The 20,106-nt window shown below is 36.0% G+C and overlaps 1 protein-coding gene across 2 annotated transcripts; it reads left to right on the top strand.

Moving 5' to 3' along the window:
* The first annotated feature begins 1,083 nt into the window (after nt 1-1,083).
* Nucleotides 1,084-13,158, top strand: LOC129876003 (aspartic proteinase 36-like). 2 transcript variants are annotated; one of them, XM_055951281.1, is made up of 12 exons: nt 1,084-1,564; nt 2,008-2,128; nt 3,849-4,276; nt 4,382-4,538; nt 6,535-6,617; nt 6,716-6,812; nt 6,963-7,035; nt 7,135-7,338; nt 8,613-8,737; nt 8,946-9,047; nt 9,134-9,231; nt 12,595-13,158. In XM_055951281.1, the coding sequence occupies exons 1-12, from the start codon at nt 1,311-1,313 to the stop codon at nt 12,776-12,778; spliced, it is 1,926 nt and encodes a 641-aa protein (XP_055807256.1). In that variant the 5' UTR covers nt 1,084-1,310; the 3' UTR covers nt 12,779-13,158. The 2 variants fall into 2 exon arrangements, with proteins under 2 accessions (XP_055807256.1, XP_055807257.1); XM_055951282.1 differs by lacking the exon at nt 12,595-13,158 and adding an exon at nt 9,489-9,673 and having other exon boundaries at nt 1,095-1,564.
* Nucleotides 13,159-20,106: the final 6,948 nt, after the last annotated feature.

Raw genomic sequence — 20,106 nt, 5'->3', positions numbered from 1 at the left:
GCCTATTTATTGCCCACTATAAATTGTGGCAAGCAAGGTGGTTTCTGCTGTCAGCACACATATCACCAGCCCCTCAAACTTCACAAATGAAAGAAAAACTTATACCCAGTAGCCATCTCAAATGACCATCTCCATGGGACAATAAAGAGATACATATTTTGACATATATTATTCATTGCTTAGACTCACCAGTACAACAACAATTATGTAAGGTATGTTCCAAAGCTTTTTGGACAAGTAAATTAAGAATCAAAGTGTAGAAAGTCACTACAAAGAACGAGTCTTGGGGTAAATCACACTACTAAAAGCACTCCGACACATGTCATATATCTTATATTAGGTAGAAACTTTACCGTATTAATAAGATCTCTAGGTGAAGGAAGGACAACTCCAGTATGATAGTAACCAATCCCTAAACCACCACTGATATCATATCACTGAATCTTTGAAATCCCTTTTCGTGTTGAGATTTTGAACTGTTGTTATCCCTTCTCTCCCTCTCTAGTGTTCATACCCAACTTTTGGAAAGAGAATAGAGGCGGAGGTTCGACGGCCTAAGGGAAAGGAGGAGAGGTCTGGTGGAGGAGAAGGGAAGGCGGCGCAACTGGGCAAGAGAGAATAAGAGATGAGAGTCTGAGAGACTAAGACGGAGGCGGCAACGACAAGTAGTTAAGCTTAGCCAAGTGCCCTAGTAGAAGTGTAGAACTCTGTAGAAGAGTAGAAGTAGGGTTGCTACTTTAAATGGGCTTGCCTATTTAATTAAATGGGTTTGGTCTGTTTAATTAAATGGGCTTGACCCTTATTTTAGATTTATAAATTATAATTATCAATATTATAAATATTTTATATGTTTAGGGATAAAATATATTATAATATAATAAATTCTTAACGGATTAACAGTTTACCTAATAATAAAATTGAGTAATCCGTCCCCCACACCGATAAATCGTTAATTATAAAATTTAAATCCATTTCCCATCCGCTAATCCGCTAATCCTATACCAATAAGCCAATTTTGTGGATAGGTTATCGGTGGACGGTTTTGAACAGGCATATATATATATATATATATATATATAATACAAATAGGAGTACTTGTGACCCACCATCTCGCTTCGACCTTCCTGGCTTTGCTTAACCCGTTTTGTCAGGTTCCGTTACTCTGTCCTTTTCCTCCGGCCTCGCCGACTTTCCGGCGGGCCTTTTACTGGACGAATCTTTCATATCTTCTTATTTTTCTTCATCTCTGGCGATCCCACATTCCATAGGAGATATCTGTCGGCAATCCGTGATAGCATAGTTGACCTGCAATGGATCGGGCGTCGTTCACCGATACTTTCACGATTGTCTCCATTATACTTATGCTGGTCGATTACGATGTCGTTTCATGTTTGCGCTTTTCGGATGTACCGAATACCAGTCATCGGACTGCCATGGTTCTCCCACTTTTCCCCCCCAAAGACACATCGTTTCGGTCCTCGCCTTCCCAACTCTCTGGTCGACTCCTCCAGAAAATCCCGGTGAATGCTCGAATGGCTCTCCACGACGATCTCCTCCTCAACGGGTCTGTTCCTTTAATTCACTGCTACGATCTGTTCTCAACGGATGTATAATTTGTGTTTTTTGAGCTTAATTACAGCCGCGTTCGTTTCCTAATAGGAGGGTATCTTCTCCTCATATAAAATGTTTTGGATGGAAAATCATCCTCTAGTGTTCTCTTGGACATAAAAGTAGGTGACAAATGGTGCAATAAGTATTATATTTATGAATATTAAGATTAACCATGCCTTAACTGAAACGAGTGATGGTGAGTAATAGTTGAGATATTTGCAAAAAAAAATTGGCGTCTCTACTTATGGGAAGTCATTTATCAAAATTTGTATTTTATCTGGAGTGAACATATCTCATAATTCAAGATAATCAGATACTGGAAAATGAATATAGAATACATTCTTTCAGAGGAAGTTTTACTTTTTTGTTGATTTTGGGCAAATTACTTTGATGTAGATACTATACAACCCGTCTTTGGATTGGAACTCCACCCCAGAGGTTTGCTCTTATAGTGGATACTGGGAGTACTGTTACATATGTGCCTTGCTCTACATGCGTACAATGCGGCAAGCATCAGGTAGGCAGATTTCTGATTTTTTTTTTCTGTTTTAACTTTCTGTATCTTAATTTTGATCAAGGACTTTGAGATACTGGGATCCTCAGTTGTATATATTTTCTGACTGAAAGTAGCTCAATACGACATAATCATGGATGACACCTAGTTTTTATTCTTTTATGTTGCTTCAGAAACTTGGAGAATTTAATGTGGTAGGAAAAATGTGCAAATTCATGAACTGTGTTATATACGGTTCTTTGTTTATGTTTATGAGGGAAAGATAAGTTGCTTTTCAGGAGTTTATCTGCTAAATACAAGCTTTATCTCATGTGAATAATTGATTCACACTTTTATCATTCCATTATGTGGAAGAACATTCTATAGAATTTCAAACCTCAGATGTCTTACCTTTTTTTTTTTTAAATGACAAATGATTATCAAATCTGAGGTTTTGCTTACATTGCAATAATAAAAATGCAGAAAGAACAAAATTGTTAGTTTGGATCTTTGCTATTCTATTGTTTGGGAATTCCAGTTTGGATCTTTGCTATTCTATTGTTTGGGAAGTCCTGGTCAATAGACAAAGATGTTTCCTATACTGGGCTTATTGAAAATAAGAAAAATAATAATGTTCCCTATAGTGGTAAGAAATGTCAGTCCTTCAAGTGATCTTTGTTTTTCTCCTTCAGCATACACAAAACATAGGAAGGGTATCAGTTTCAATAATCTTATGTTCTGCCTTATGACCACCTTAGCAGAAATTACTTAATCGAAGTTATCCAATTTTAACCCATGAAGAGTTGGAGCACAATGCCAATAAAATGACATTTGTAGTCCTTTCAGCACTCAAGAAAGCAAAGGTCATTGCTATTCCCCTCTTCTCAAAATCTCTCCTGTGAGACTAGCATCCTAGAGGGTCTGATTGCTGATTGCTGCCTATTAGGTGGGTGCCTAAGGCCGCACACCATTTGTCTGTCTGGAAAACTATGGTTCTATATTTATCTAGGCATTCTAGATGAATCTCATTATCGAAAAAGAATATCAATAACCTATTCCTCAATCCTAAACTAGTTAGGATTGGTTATATCAATCCTTAATATATATTCTTCTCTATTTAGGCTCACTTTGTTCCAATGCTAAGTAATTAAAATTCAAATTAGGTATTCTTTAAGAATCACATATCCCTGCATGGATGTGTCCCACCTCTATGAATTTTGCGAAGTATAAGTGGTGCCAAGCATAATCGACCCCAACTTGTTTGGGATTGAGGCGTAGTTGTATAATTGGTGCCAAACTTGGATTGAGAAGGACGGTTGTAGTGGGCTGACGTCCAATATAAAATAATCCAACTATGATAAGTAATTTGAAATATAAGAAGAGACGAAAGGAAAAATTAAAGGTTTAAACAACCTAGAGGTGAAGTTGGATCAAAATCAATTTCTAAGCTTCTACTTATGAAACAAATTCTAGGACTCTCATTGTTGCTGTACAGAAGTCATTCCATGCTTGATTTGTCTGATGATGTGCATGAGGTTTATTACTTATTTGATCTTATTCGTAAGAAGGTCTGCTAGTGGGTATACAAGTATAACCAATTACTACCCTAGATAACTTTGTAACCTATAAGATTACATAGTCCAAACTGTTGATAAGAGTTGCTTAATTTTACCAGTTAGATTCTATTGCATTTCGATTTCTATAATTTGGTTGATTATTGTCCTCTGAATGTTGTCTTACTTAGGATCCTAGATTTCAGCCAGAAATGTCAAGCACCTATCAGCCTGTAAAATGTAATATTGACTGTACATGTGACAATGAGAGGGAGCAGTGTATTTATGAACGGCAGTATGCTGAGATGAGTTCTAGTAGCGGGGTGCTTGGACAGGACATTGTGTCCTTTGGAAACCAAAGTGAGCTTGCACCCCAGCGAGCTGTATTTGGATGTGAAAATAGGGAAACTGGTGATCTTTACAGCCAACACGCTGATGGTATAATGGGCTTGGGTCGTGGGGATCTCAGTATAGTGGATCAGCTTGTTGAGAAACATGTAATTAGTGATTCTTTCTCCTTGTGTTATGGAGGGATGGACTTCGGTGGCGGTGCAATGGTTCTTGGCGGAATAAAACCCCCTTCAGACATGGTCTTTACCAATTCGGATCCTGTACGCAGGTATGTATTGGAAATAATTGCTTAATGACACAGGAATGTTAGGTGTTCTCCTAACAAATGCGCTTGATAAACTTATGCATTTACTCTAGTCTCGGATGGCAACAGTCCATATTACAATATTGAGCTGAAGGAGATACATGTTGCTGGGAAGGCATTGAGTCTGAACCCACGGGTTTTTGACGGAAATCATGGGACAGTGCTTGATAGTGGTACCACATATGCTTACCTTCCAGAAGCAGCATTTGCAGCCTTCAAGAGTGCTGTAAGATATATTTCTCTTAATTTCTCGCTATTATTTCTGTCATCTTTGTCATGCATTCTGCCTGAAATTAAATCTTGAAGAATGGAAAGTAAAATGCTTGTGATGAGAAGAATATCTTGAAGAAATTAAATCTGGGAAAAGTGAGCTTCATTTGTATAATGTGTCAGTAATAATGTCTATTTGATTGCAGAGTCCTATTTTGATTTTGTTTTGGCTTTTATATAGGTACTATATACACCATTGATTTGTGGAATAAATTTAGGGATGACAATTGGGACAGACGACATGGGGCAGGGCAATCACATAATAGGGCAGGGCAGGGCAGCGCAGTAGAACAAATAAATGAGGCGGGGCAGGGAAAAAATTAATGTTTGAAATTTTTTAATTGTGAGGGTCGGGCAAAGTTGGATTGACCCATTTATTTTATTCTTTTTCCCTAGTTTGAATCACCGCATCGATTCAAATTGAAACTGTGTTCTTCGTCTGTGTCTCCATCAATTCAAATAGAGGTTTGTTAATGTTTATCTCAAGCAAAAATTAATTAAGAATAGGTCTTAGTTAACAATAGCATAATAATAATTGTTGCATATTTTCCTGCTAGGAGTTGAAATAAAGCATTTGATATATCATTCATATACATCTTATTCCCATTGGAAAAGAAAATCAGATATTATGAGATTTATCTTTGGCAGGTTCTTACACTAAATAGTCATTCGTTAAAATTGTTAATTGTATTAAATTCACCTTCTAATTGTTTGTCACACCGTGTCTTTTATTTATCTTTTTCATGGTGTTAACAAGAAAAGAAGAATCCAACTTAATTAACCACAAACAGTAGCTGGACGAATTCAAAATTATTCTATGAATGTGCATATAAAGCATTAAAATTGTGTGAAAAGGAGAAATTTTTTATGAGGAAATCAAATATACATTGAGTTATTTTAAAGAACCTTTGAAAGATGGCCAATTAGATTAGTTTTGACACTTTCAAGATCAACATCGTTGATCAGAAGTTCAGAGCAAAAGAAAAAGAATAAGAAATAGCGGATAAAACACTTAATTAGTTTGGTGTTGATTTTTGAACTAGATCGTGCAGTGAACTAAGAATAAAAATTTGATGTAATTTCGGGAACTGATTGTTTATCCAATTTTTTTAAAGAAATCAAAAGAAGTTAAAAGAACAAAAATACCATGGTGCAAAGTGAAAAATAAAGAGGAGAAATGAAAGACAACATTTAAGGGGTGCGGGGGGGAGGGTTCAGGTCTTAGCAAGGCAGCATATTTTTTATTTTTGGAAAATGCTAAACGGGACAGGGCAGGGCGGGTCAAAATCTTAGCAGGTGAAGTCTTGCACTGCCCTGCCCCATTTTCATCCCTAAACAAATTACCACATGCTAGTGTGACGAGAATTCTCTTATAATCAGTGGGACGTGGACCTAAAACCTCTTAATCTCACTTAAATACCGGATTAGGCTTCAATACAACTACACAAGTTTGAAGGGAAGAAAAGAATTTGTCATCCTACTACTTAACCATTTTCCATAAGGTCTTCTTAAAGGACTACTCATTTTACATTGCTTAACCACTGACTATAGTTGGTGCTGATTGTTGTCGTTGTTGCTTAACCACTAATTATAGTTGATTATCTTTTTAAATTGTTGAAAATTTAAGAAAGTACCAGGAATTTTCTCCTGGGATGTTGAAGAGAAATCGGAAATCTTTTTGATATATACTATTGCCCTTACTCTATAAAACAAATAAGATACATACAAACATCTTGTGGAGTTGCTGCAAACCTTTGATGATTGTACTTTCTGGCCTTCCATTCCTTTGCATTGCATTCTTTCGTGTAGGGAAAAAAAGGATTGATGGTTTCTACAGTAATTCTATGTGTTACTACTTACTAGTTAGTGGGTAATAGGTTTTGTTTAAAAAATGGGAAAATCAGAAAAAAACTTTTCTCTATGCAATGAACTTCTGGCAATTTTGTTTTCAGGTTATGAAAGCGGTTCTTTCTCTAAAACTGATTGAAGGGCCTGATCCAAATTATAAAGATATCTGTTTTTCTGGTGCAGGAAGGTAATATATATCACTACAAAAGAGTTCTTAAATCATTTCAATTGTTTCCCTTTTACTTTTGGTGTCGCTAGAGGTATCAAGTGTCATGTATATTTCAGTGGCATCTCACAACTCTCAAAATCCTTTCCACCTGTCGACATGGTATTCAGCAATGGAAAGAAACTCTCTCTGTCCCCTGAAAACTACTTGTTCCGGGTAGGCATCTTACTCTCCTCGTTTTTAAACTACCTTGCCTGATGAATTTGTACCCCCTTCTGGCTTTGGTCTCCTGATTAATTTCTTTTAAGTGTTTTTGTATTAACTGATATTCCCCATTTTCTTCGCCCGAACTTCTGTGCTATGAAGCACTCAAAGGTGCGTGGTGCTTATTGTCTGGGGATATTTCAGAATGGGAAGGATGCAACAACTCTTCTCGGAGGTATTTCTTATTTAATATCTTTTGGCATCTTTGGGAAGGATTGTTTTCCTTACTGTTCCTTGTTGTACGTGTTGTCACATTCATGCTTTTACTGCACAGGAATTATTGTCCGCAACACCCTTGTAACTTATGATCGTCAACATGAAATGATTGGTTTCTGGAAAACCAATTGTTCTGATTTATGGAACAGACTCAATTTATCTCCTCCACCTCCATTGCCCTCAGGCTTGGATAACACAAACTCCACAGGAAGTATAAATTCTGCATTGGTTCCTACTGGATCTCCTGGGTATAATGCACCTGGTACAGTGTACTACTATCTTTTACCCATCCTTTAAGATGCCTGTCAATCATCACTTTTCTTTTTCCAATTATAGAGTGGAGTACTTCTAGTAAGTTCTGTATCTTGTTTCTAAAAATTAATTCATTTGAAGCCTTATTACTTTTCCCCTCCATTTCAATCCATTTTGGTTTCTGGTTTTTTTTGTGAAAAATGTAATCAACTTTGAATTGCCAAATGGTGATTTTAGTTCTATTACCTTTGTACAAGATAACTCTGTTATTTTCTTTTCTTGACCAATATCAGCATATGTGTTGACATTTGACCATAAGTTTGGATATTCTTTCACCGAGATAAATGTCTTGAGATCTAGCATCCAACTTATTGAGAAGCACTTTCAGGCATAAGAAATATTAAGAGTCAAAGAACAGAAGCAATTGGAGAATCATTCCTGCTACTATTTGGTGGGCTATCTGGAAAGAGAGAAATCTTAAGAGTTTTTGAGAATAGGGAGAGTAGCATGCAGCAAGTCAAACTGAATCGTTTTCTAACTTTGTGTTTTTGATGTAATCAGATATACTCTGATGACACTGTCCCTATCATTGATGTTTTAGAATCATTATAGGGACAGGACAGTGCCTTTAGAGTTCATTAACTAAATATTGTTTTCAGTACAACAACCCATGTACTGATTTACAGAAATAGAAACAGTTACCAATTTCAAAACAAAAAAGAAGGTCTGGTTAAATGAAGTGGATTGAGAACCATGAGGTCTTAGGTTCAAATCCCATTGGTAGCAAAAAAAGCTAGATGATATCTTCCCATCTGTACAAGCCTTGGTTGATAGAGCTACCGGATTCTTGTATTGGTGGGAGGTAGCAATTAGCTCGTGGAATTAGTCGAGGTGCACATAAATTGCCCCGAACACCACGTTTAAAAGAAAACTTCTGGTCAATATTCGACTAACAATTGTAAGGAATATAATAATTGCCACCAATTGGATATTTATAAACCTTTTGCCAACCGTCTCAAATTCCCTCCTCTAGCTTATACTGACAACTTCCCTTCAGTATGTCTGCAGTAGAATCTTGGTCAAATTTGTGAAGACCTATGCAACAGGTGTCTTGTTTGACTCTTTTGTAATGTCAAGTTTACATGATGACATGATAATTTTTAAAGATTAGGCACTTCTGTTAATTAGAGCTTTACTCTCATGTTAAAGCAAGATTCTAGTGCAGATATGTTGGCAATTATAAGTCGTTTCCACTGCGCATTCATCAGTGATCTCAATTTGCAGGAGAAATTAAGGTTGGATGCATTACATTTTATATGTCAGTGAGTGTGAATTACTCAGACTTGAAGCCTCACATGACAGAGCTTACCCATCTCATTGCCCAAGAGTTGGTCATTAACTTCTCACAGGTATTCTTGTTTGAAAACAACAATTTTAGTTACCTTTGTGAATACACAGTTACCCTTCTCTAAAAAAAACTACAATTTTAGTTAAACCCAAATTTGTCTGAATATGTCTCATCTTAGAGCTAAATGCTCCTCTTTCATGTTACTTAATCACACTTGTGTTTTAACTTATCATACGTGATGCTGCTACATATTGTGAGAATCCTTGCAGGTCCACTTAATGAACTTATCGACAAAAGGAAATGATTCCCTTATTAAATGGGCCATCTATCCAGCAGGATCCGCAGATTATATGACAAATGCTGCTGCCATGGTGATTCCGAGTTCTAAATATTGGCATATTATTCCTTAACTTGAACAATTTTTGTGTATTCAACTATTCATCATATCTATTTACAGGAAACGATACACCGTTTGGCTGAAAATCGCGTTCATCTTCCTGATACATTTGGGAGTTACAAATTATTTGAATGGGGTATTGAGCCCCTGCCAAAAAGGTATGTAGGCTATCTCCGTTCTTGCATTTTGATTAAGTACTCTGCATATCCTCATCCTTACAGATCTTTTTTTTTTCACCATCCCTTTTCCTATTAGTGTTGTCTCCTTCTCCAGAATATTAACTGGTGAAATTCCCTTGTCAAACAGTACAGTGTTCTTGAAATTGTTGGTTTTAATAGTTTTGCCAGCTCACATGACTTCAGCAGCTTGAGTATCGACTAACTGTCTAAATTTCTATCATTTGTTGTCTATGAAGAATAAGATAGTGGCAAAGACAACTGGGCCAATTATTTGAGCTTGGATGAGGGAGAGGTGTTGTGTTTGGTAATTTGCTTGTGCAATTTTGAAGACTGTTCCATAAGCTTCTCAAATTTTTTCATTTGTATGTTTATGACTTCACTCCGGATGTTCCAATGAATAGTACTCTCCCTGTTTCATTTATGTGTGTTTCTTTCCAATTTCCTCTCTTTAAAAAAGAATGTTTTTTTCTATTAATTTTAAAATTCCAATCCACTTCCGTGTACAAATGATGTGGCATGTTTATGACGCGAAGGCGGTTTGATAAGATCACAAGATTCAAAAGTTTTCTTATACTTCGTGTCTAGTCAAACTATGTCAAATAACTGAAATAGATGGAATAAATTTTATGTTCCCCAACCAATGGTTAGTATTTTCTTCTGTTAATCAATGAAAAGTTTTCTGTATTCTAGAAAAAGTTTTCAACAAATATTTAACGCTGAAATTTTTACATGTCAGAATTTCCACTCCTGCTGCATTCGGTTGATTTTAATTCTAAGAAAGATATTTAATTTGACATATAGGTATGAATAACGGTAATTATATCTTAACTGATTATTCTTTGATGAAGTCATAAGTAATCATAATATGTGACGAATCAAACAATTTTATCGGTTGAGACTGTCCATATTGCCAAGTACCTTCTTAAATTATTAGCATGGTTTCACATAAAACTTTAAAGTCAAAATTAGTTAAATGTTACTATTACTTGCTTGAACATATTGAGCTAAACTTCGCTCCAACTCTCTTACTTCATGAATCAGTATCTCCAGTTTTTTCAATATTTCTTAGAATCATTTATCTCTTAATTTATGAAATATTTAGTAGTTTACCTTCAAAATGAACTAATTTTTTTCTTAAAAGAATATGCACATGCGTTGAGACTGCCACAAGTTCTGGTTGATTATTATGGTTGAACAAAATTGAATTTTGTAGTTTTGACTTGACCCTTAGAGGGGATGTACAAATATCTATTGCTTAATTCTAATTAGAATGATGATTAAGCACATAGCATCAAAATTTAAATTCTTTATAGGAAGTTTGAAGGGATGAACAAAATTGAATTTTGTAGTTTAGACTTGACCCTTAGAGGGGATGTACAAATATCTATTGCTTAATTCTAATTAGAATGATGATTAAGCACATAGCATCAAAATTTAAATTCTTTATAGGAAGTTTGAAGGGATGGCTCCGCAGAATGTATGAGTTATTTTTTCATTTTGAGAAATTGCCAAATATTTGAAGGAAAATAATGAAATTGTCTTAGTAGAAGCCCTCGCTTTGTTGTTTAAAGCTATGTGAAGCAATAGGTTAGCACTTTGCTGGTGAAGCCATGCATTTCAGAGAAGTATGTACTTCAAACAATGAAGCCAAATTGATCCAAAGGAGAAGTAGTTGGTTCTTAGCTCTCAAATTTAAGGTGTTGAATTAATGTCAGTATTATATTTTATGTTGGATGGTGAAATCAGTTAATTAATTTCAATATGATTCTTCTAGTACTAAATTCATATATGTTCCGCATCGTTTTAATTTTCATAAATTGTGCGTTCATTTCAAAGAAGCACACACGTCACTTCTTTGTTAAACTTCATTCCCCATGAACCTTGTCTCCTGTTTTGCGCTTTTCCAATCTGAAAATGCTGCAATGAAAGCCGCCAAATTCAATTGAAAGAATACATGTTGAGGGCGTGACTGTTATTTGGACTTTTCTTTATTTTATCTTTTTTCGGATTTCACTTTCTTGTCAATTCTACTTTATTTTCCTTCGACAAATTATCATCTTATAAAATGAGCTCCTGTTCTGCTGCTTGAGTCCAGTGTTGTGAAAGGCGATCGCGTCGTCGCCAATGGCGAGAGGCGAGGCGAGGCAACCCTTCATTACCTATTAGCTTTGTGGCGAGGCGATCTTTAAAAGGCGATGCCGGCGTCACCTTTTGTATTTTCTTTAAAAAAAGGTGACTACTTTAGGTTTTAAAAGTTAAAAGGTAATTTTAGGGTTTTGTGTTCAAATTTGTACAGTTGCACTCTTAGACTGCGATCTGTGACTGTGACTCTTACTCCAACCAGTCGACTTGACTAGACTTCTTTGACAACCAACCAAACTTTTCCGGTGACTCCAAAGTCCAACCAATACCTATTTCTTCCTTTCCTCTTCTAATTTCTTCTTTTTCACTTCTTCAGATTTCATCTTCCTCTGTTTCTTTTTCCTTCTTCTTTAGACTTCAGAGTTACTTCTACCACTGTTTTGACTTTTGTTCTTTTTTTTTTTCATTCAAGACTTCTAGTATCTACTATCTATTTTCAGTTTTTGAATTGAAATATTTGCTAATATGTTATTGCTATTGAGATTTTGATTATTTATATATGCAATTAAATATTTTAATTTTTTGGTATTAATTGGCTCCACACTTCAAAAAGGGGCCTTGTGGTGAGGCAGACCCTTGTCGCCTTTTGCCGTCCAAAACACTGCTTGAGTCGCTACTATCAAGATTTCTGTAATTGGGAGAAGATATATTTTTGCCGACTGGTTACTTCAGCTTCTGTTTGTGTTGAATATGTTGATGAGAGCTAGAGTTTTCTGTGTAAATATTTCTGTTATTGGGAGAAGACATTCTTTTCTGACTGGTTACTTCACTTCTTTTTGTGTCGAATATGTTGAGAGTTTTCTTTGTGTTGAGCATGTACTCGAGTTCTTCTGCAAGTTGTCTATCTGTAGAACATGAAAGCAATGAAATTGTGAAATTAATTGACCGAACATTACTCTGGAATTTTCTCTCTCCCTACACCGCTACAGCAGAAACTCAGTAGTGCATCCTGATTGAATAATAAAGGCTAAACAGAAGATAGTAAAATACACTATCGCTATGATTTCACGGAGTCACTTCTTTCCTGCTTTGTGGTATTCCTATGTGGTATTGACATGCATCCTTTTGTTCTTTAGAACATCTCTTACATAAATTGCTATGTATAAAGATTTTGCTGAGCATAATCCTTACTATCCTGAGTATTGATAGATTTGTGTGATATAAGGTCTTGATTACCATTGTTTTGTTGTAATGATATAGGACTGGATGGCCGCAAAGTTACTTGATCGTAGTTATAGCATTGTCAGTTGTGTTGATACTTGGACTATCAGCTTTCCTAGGATGGTTAATATGGAGGCGGGGTAAAGAATCACCTCTTCCATATGAGCGTGTTGAAAGTGTTGAAACCATTGTGCGCGAACAAGAACTTCAACCACTAAAGTGAAACAAGTCTTGCCACCCTGAATGATATATGCTGAAACGTATGCGAAGTCCTTTTAGAAGCAGAAGCACTGATATTTTTAGCCTAGTTTACAGGTTGACAGAATTTTTGTCAAAGTTAATAAGAAATTATAGCCAGTTAAAGATGATATATGTCCGTATCAAATCAGCATTATACTTGGGGGAGGAGTACAGAAAGGTCGCCTCCCCATTTTCTCTAATGTCACATTCTCTTGTGAATATTGTAAGATATCATGTAATGAAGAGGTTACAGTTGCTAATTCTCTCTCCCTCCCTCTCCCTGTGGTGGTGGGGGCTGAGGAGGAGGTTTTGCCTAGTTTTGGAAGGTTGCCCTTTTATGAAGCCTGAGTGAGATCCACTTAATTCGAGTACTATGCTAAGATCCCAATTAATTGACAATCAGGTTTCATTTATTCGTCACGTCCATCCTATTACTCTAGGAGATACAACAAAACTTCCACTTGCATGGGACTCTCTCTCTCTCTCTCTCTCTCTCTCTCAAGAAGTTGAGAGTTAGATCTACCTGATTGGAGTACTACGCAAAGATCCCAATTAATTGATAATTATGTTTCACTTTGTTCTTCACGTCCATGTTATTACTTGAGGGGAGACACAATAAAACTTCCACTTGCATAGACTGGGCTTTCGAAAGCCTTCTCTATTTGGTGGTAGGGGCTGAGGAGGAGGTGTTGATTGGTTTTGGAAGACTGCTCTTTTATAATGTTGAGAATTAGATCCACTTACTTCGAGTACCATGCTAAGACCCCAATTAATTGACAATTAGGTTTCACTATATTCTTCACAACCATTTTATTTCTTGAGGAGATACAACATAATTTTCACTTGCATGGAATTAGGAGTTTTGATAACCTTTTCTCTCTCTCTTCGGTTATAGAGGTTGAGGAAAGAAGTCTTGCTTGGTCTTGGAAGGTTAAACTTTTATCAAGCTGAGAGTTAGATTCACCTTTTTTGAGTACCATGTTAAAATCTAATTAATTGACAATCAAATTTCGCTATATTTTTATGTCTATATTATTACTCAACGATATACAACAAAACTTCCACTTGCATGAAATTTGGGGTTTTGATAACTCTCTCTCTCTGGTGATAGGGGTAGGGTAGGGTTTATTTGCTTAGTCTTGAAAGGTTGCTCTTTCATGAAGTTGAGAGTTAGATCCACCTGAGTACTATGCTAACCCTTGTAAATTGACTATCAGATTTCACTCTATTCCTTACGTCCACGTTATTTCTCGAAGAGATATAACAAAACCTCAACTTGCATGAAGTTAGGATTTTGATAGCTTTCTGTCTCTCTCTAGTGGTAGGGGCTAAGGAGTAGTTTTTCCTCGTCTAACATACAAAAGCAAAGGAGATTTGAGACTCGTTGTTGCTAAAAATACTGCAAAAGATGCTACTAAAAAAGTATGTTATTGGTAATTCTTATAAATGGGAGATGACTGAAGAGAAAGATGTGAAGGTACAAATTAATGAGTTTCAAAAACTAGTTGACGATATTAAGTCAAAAAAAATTATTTTGCCAAAGCAGTGTGGCTAGTACGTTGATCTAAAACAACTGCAATTTTGGAGTAACTACAAATAAATTTGAAGCATAAAGAAAAGCAATTATCTCTGATAATTTGGTGAAACCCATCATCATCGAGGATATCAACCGACAACAATCAATTTCTGCCAAAGCAAAAAATCGCTACAAAAGTCAATCTTTTAGACATAAATAAATTTCACAATAAAAATATCAGGTATGAAAACGGACCTGATTATGAATTCAGAGTCGACAATCAAACTTTTAGAAATGAAATACGCTTTTACTTGGCCAGATGGTACACTTATTTTGTGTGTGGCAAATTAGGCTATCATGCAAATCAATGCAGAAACGGAGTTGGGAAAAATGACAATCCTGCTTTTGCAATAGTAAATTTGACTGAAGTAGATAATATTATTGTGGAGGTCATTTTCCAAGTGAACATTATGGACAATGTGAGTGGCTGGAAGATAGCTTGGTGCTACTAGACATATTTATGCCAGTAAAACTGATTTTATGTCTTACATCCAAGTTAATAAAGGAGAAAAATTTGTTTATCTTGGTGATTCGATAACTACTCAAGTTCTTAAAAAGAAAAAGTTGTTCTCAAATTCGCATCTGAAAAACTTTGGCATTAACTAAAGTGATGCCTGTTCCTAATATCCAAAATAATTTGGTTTCAATGGAATGATAACATGGGGGAAGGGGAAGGTTGCATTTGAGTGTGATAAAATTGTATTAGCCAAAAATAATATTTTTATGAGTAAAGGATGTTGTAGTCATGGTTTGTTTTTTCTCAAATTGTGAGTGAGAATGTTAGTATTTTTTTTTTTGAAATGATAGATTTGGAACCACATAGAATAAATAAGGAAAAAAATTTATCTCCCATTTTATTAATTTTTTGCTAATATTTTTTACAATGTTAATCAGGTTTAATATATATTTATATAAATCTTGCTAATATTTTCTACTTGATTTTGAGAGTAAAAAGGATATTAGATTTCTGATTGTAAGTTAATTGATTATGCTAACAATAAGTGTTGCATATATTAATATTAATATGAGCGCAATAAGTGTAACACCTTAAAAGTTCCTAAATCCAGATCCGATCTTGAAAAGTTCAGTAAAACGTTAAGTTTGTAAAATTTCTGACTTACAGAACCTTTTATGGACCGTAGAAGAAAACACGGACCGTGATGAGATTCGTAGATCAGAGTTCAGAACCGGAAAATTTATCTAAGAATTTCACGAACTTTTTTACAAATCGTTGAAGCTTTCACAGGCCATAAATCAGTCCGTAAACACAAGAGTTTAGAGTTCAGAAAACTCCGACATTTAAACGCACTTTTATGAATTGTAGATCGACCTATAGATGGTAGAAACTCTCGTTGAACCAACTTCAGAACCCTAAATTTTCTCTATTTTCTGCGGATGCTTGTACATCCCGTAGAATGTTTTACAGTCCATAGAAGGCATCCGTAGACGACCTCCCACAACTTTTAATTCGGGAAATTTTGGTCTTTTCTCATTCTTTTAATCCCTATACTACGTCGTTTTGGACTATTTTAAGTGAAATCAAGTAATTCTTAGAGATCCTAATCTCTCATTCACTCATAACTCTCTCAAATTAGATTTTTTCTCTCTCAAGTTTTCTCTCAAGCAAGAACTAGGGCTCCAAGTGTCAAGCCTCCATTCAAAGAAATTCAAGCTAGGATTCTTCAGTACAGGTATGTGAGATTTTGTAAATGCGTACCCCTTCACCCATTGAGTCCCAAGAGAACCTCAATCCTTCAGTTTATGATTTCTACAAACCCAAAGTTTCTATGATCTTCATGAATTTTCATTATAATTCAATTTTTCTTCTGCCTCAAACCAAAGGTTCTGGCCCTAGTTAATCTTAATGCTAATACGACAACTGCTAGAGTCCGAGGCATCACTCAGATGAACCCTCTAGAATACATGGTTCAAAGATGGATGAGGATCTACAAGAGTTCATTGAGGGTATCAAAAAGACCACTGAGATTATGGGTGTCACACCAGTTAAGAGTACAAACTTAGCTTCTTAGCAGTTAAAGGGAGTGACTCAGATTTGGTACAAGTAGTGAAAGGAGGAAAGGGCTGATGATACAGGCTCAGCTGATTGGGACAAGTTCAGTTTCTTTTCTGGATAGGTTCTTTCCACTAGAGCTAAGGGAAGCCAAGGTCCAAGAGTTCATTAATTTGAAGCAGGGTAACATGACTTTGAAGGAGTGTTCTTTGAATTTTACTCAACTCTCTAAGTATGCTTTGACTATGGTGGCCGACTCTAGGGCCCATATGAGTTAGTTTGTCTCCGATGTTTCTGAGACTGTGGTGAAGGAGTGTAGAACCGCTATGTTGATCAAAGAGATGGAAATTTTCCACTTAATGACTCATGATCAACATATTGGGGAGGAAAAGCTCGAGAGTGCTAGGTATAAGAAGAGGGCTCAGACAAATAATGTGGACTAGTGTCAATAGAATTTAGAAGGTGGTAGTTGTTCTCAGTTTCAACAGAAGTATTCAGGCCTGACCCCATCTTCTTCTATTACTTCGGTGCCTAAGTTCAGATAGGATAACAAGGATAGGGCGCCAGGGTCTAAGTCTCATGATAGTGTCACTAGTGGTCACACTTTTTTGGTCTGTCAGAAGTGTGGGAAGAATCATCCCAGAGAGTGCATGGCCGGTAGTGCTGGTTGCTTTGGGTATGGAAAGACAGGTCATATATTGAGGGACATGACCGTCTCAACAAGTTCGGGGGCCTAAAGCCAAAATTCATAGAGAGAACTTTTTGTTTAGTTGTCATATGTAAATTGAATAACTATAGCATACGAAATGTAATCCTACAAGTGAAGTCTCGAGAAGGTAGGATGTACATAGACCTTATGAAATAAGAATGTTAACAATGAAAATAATCAATGAAGAAATATAATATAAACTTAGAATAGTAAAATCTGACTCAAAATTTAAAAAGTTTATATAATGATACTAGTATGAATTTGTTGCAGTGCTTAAAATTTAAAAAATACATCAAAAATAAATTTAATCTTTTTTCTAAACACAAAATAATAGATTTTGCATAATGCAAAAGGTTAGATCATTTGGTAGATGTTAGAATATTCAATAATGAGATAATAAAAATTGACTGAGGAATAAAAAAAGGTAAATGTAAGAATTATAATGTGGATTCATGATAATCACTCAAATATAAATAAGTTAACAAAATAGGTAGCCACATAAAAAAAGATGCTATAATTAATTAAATACTATTCAATTTCTCAACTATTACAATGACTTTCACATTAAATAAAGTAAAAGAATATTATATATATATTCTTTAGGAAAAATTGGGGGCCTTGAAAAATGGGTTGCTTTAGTGGCCTTATGGTTGAGACGACCCTGTTGAGGGATTGCCCATCTGCCTTAGGTCAGGGCAGGGATCTTCCTCAGCAGACTCAGGTTAGTGCTTCTACAGGTCGCCTGACTCAACAAGGTACCTTATCTAGTACTAGTGGTGGAGAACAAAAAGGAGGTTTTATGCTCTTCAGACTCGATAGGATAAGGAGGATTCTCCTTGTGTGGTCACCTGTATGATATGAGTCTTTCAGTTTGATGTTTATTATTTGTTAAATCCAGGAGAAAATCTTTCCTTCGTGACTCCTTATGTTGCTATGATTTTGATGCCAGTCTTGAGAAATCTTGTTAGAATCTTTCTTAGTATCTAGTCCTACTTGTGAATTAGTCTTAGCTAAATGGGTATACATAAATTGCCCGGTCACTATCTTTTAGAAATTTACCTCGATTGATCTAGTAGAGCTAAGCATTCTTGATTTTGATATTATTCTTGAAATGGATTGGTTGTATTCTTGTTATGCCTCAGTCGGCTGCAAAACCAAAGTCGTTAAATTTCAATTTTCTGATGAGCTAGTCATTGAATGAAAGGGTACTTCAATGCCTATAGGTCGGTTTGTTTCTTCCCTTATAGAAAGAAAGATGATTTCCAAGGGTTGCTTCTACCATCTAGTATGGATTAAAGATTCTAGTTCTAAAACCCCAACCTTCAGTCTGTTCCGGTCGTTAATGAATTTCCAGGAGTGTTTCCTGAAGATCTTCTCGGAGTCCCTCCCTAAAGGGAAATTGACCTTGGAATAGACCTTCTTCCTGATACCCAACCTATTTCTATTCTTCCTTACAGAATGGCTCCAACTGAGCTTAAAGAGTTGAAAGACCAGTTGACAGACCATCTAGATAAATATTTCACCAGACCCATCATCTCTCCATGGGGTTCTCCAGTTCTCTTCGTATGTAAGAAAGATGGTTCTCTCAGAATGTACATCGATTATCGCCAGTTGAACAAGATCACAATAAATAATAAGTATCCCATACCTAGGATTAATGACTTGTTCGACCAACTTCAGGGTGCTAGTTTCTTCTCCAAAATCAGCCCCAGATCAACCTATCACCAACTTAGAGTCAAAGAATGTGACATTTCAAAGACAGCCTTTAGGATATGGTCACTTTGAATTTGTGTTTTGTCTCTTGGACTAAAAAAATGCTCCAGGAGCTTTTATGGATTTGAGAACAGGGTGTTCAGATAGTAAATGAATATGTTCATCATTGTCTTCATAGATGATATGTTGATCTATTCTCAGAGCGAGGATGAGAATGTATGCCATTTGAGTATTGTCTTGCAAATTCTTAAGGATTGTCAATTATTTGCTAAGTTTAATAAGTGAGAATTTTGGTTGAGGTCAGTGCCGTTCCTTGGACATATAGATTTTGAAGAGGGTATTTAGGTTGATCCTCAAAAGACCGAAGCAGTTAAGAATTAGCTTAGACCCCTTTCCCCTTCAGACTTCAGGATTTCTTGGGTTTAGTTGGTTACTATAGACGATTTGTGGAAGGATTTTCTTCTATTACTTCTCCTTTGTTCATATTGACTTAGAAGAAAGTCAAGTTTCAGTGGTCCAAAGCTTGTGGGAAGAGTTGAGTCAAGTTGAAGGCTCGACTTACTTTAGCCCCATTTTTGACTCTACTAGAGGGTTCATATGGTTTTGTGGTGTATTGTGATGCTTCCAGAGTTGGCCTAGGCTGTTTGTTTATGCAATATGACAAGGTCATAACATATGCTTCTGTACAACTCAAGGTTCATGAGAAGAACTACTTGACCCACGATCTCGAGTTAGCAACATCGGTGTTTGCAAGAAGATTTAAGTCGCTACCTTTATGGTGTTCATGTGGATGTACTCATAGATCATAAAATCCTAAAATATGTGTTTAATAAGAAGGACTTGAATCTTCGTAGAGGAGATGGCTTTAGTTGTTGAAGGATTATGACACGAGTATTTTATACCATTCAGGTAAAGCCAATATAATAGCAGATGCTCTCAACAAGTTGCTCATGAACAATATTGCTCACATTGAGGATAAGAATAAGGAATTAGTTTGAGATATAGACTTGCTCGTTTAGGAGTTTGTCTTGTGGATTCTGAAAAGGGGGTTCTTAGGTTGACTAAGAAGGCCCGAATTGAGAATGGATCATCTTTTGATAACCCTTTAGTGCGTAAGTATCATAAGGATATGGTCCCTAATCCTAGATATCAAGGTGACAATTATAGTGGTCAAGCTTTTCTCGCATGCCAAAAGTATAGAAGGTACCATCCGGGAGATTGTTTAGCCAATTCGGGTGTATGCTTTGGTTGTGGTGCAAAGGATCATAAGTTGAGGCATCGTCCATCAGTTGCTAAGAATGA

The sequence above is a fragment of the Solanum dulcamara genome, chromosome 12 (assembly GCF_947179165.1).
Source record: "Solanum dulcamara chromosome 12, daSolDulc1.2, whole genome shotgun sequence".
Taxonomy (NCBI): Eukaryota; Viridiplantae; Streptophyta; class Magnoliopsida; order Solanales; family Solanaceae; genus Solanum; species Solanum dulcamara.
Note: the sequence above shows the minus strand (reverse complement) of the source record. Positions and strands in the feature narration are given on the sequence as shown.

Excerpts from the sequence above, each read along its gene's own strand:
- LOC129876003 (XM_055951281.1), top strand. The coding sequence starts at position 1,311 with ATGGATCGGGCGTCGTTCACCGATACTTTCACGATTGTCTCCATTATA. Across the intron at positions 4,539-6,534 it reads TTGCAGCCTTCAAGAGTGCT|GTTATGAAAGCGGTTCTTTC; the intron begins GTAAGATATATT and ends TTTTGTTTTCAG. Across the intron at positions 9,232-12,594 it reads ATTGAGCCCCTGCCAAAAAG|GACTGGATGGCCGCAAAGTT; the intron begins GTATGTAGGCTA and ends GTAATGATATAG.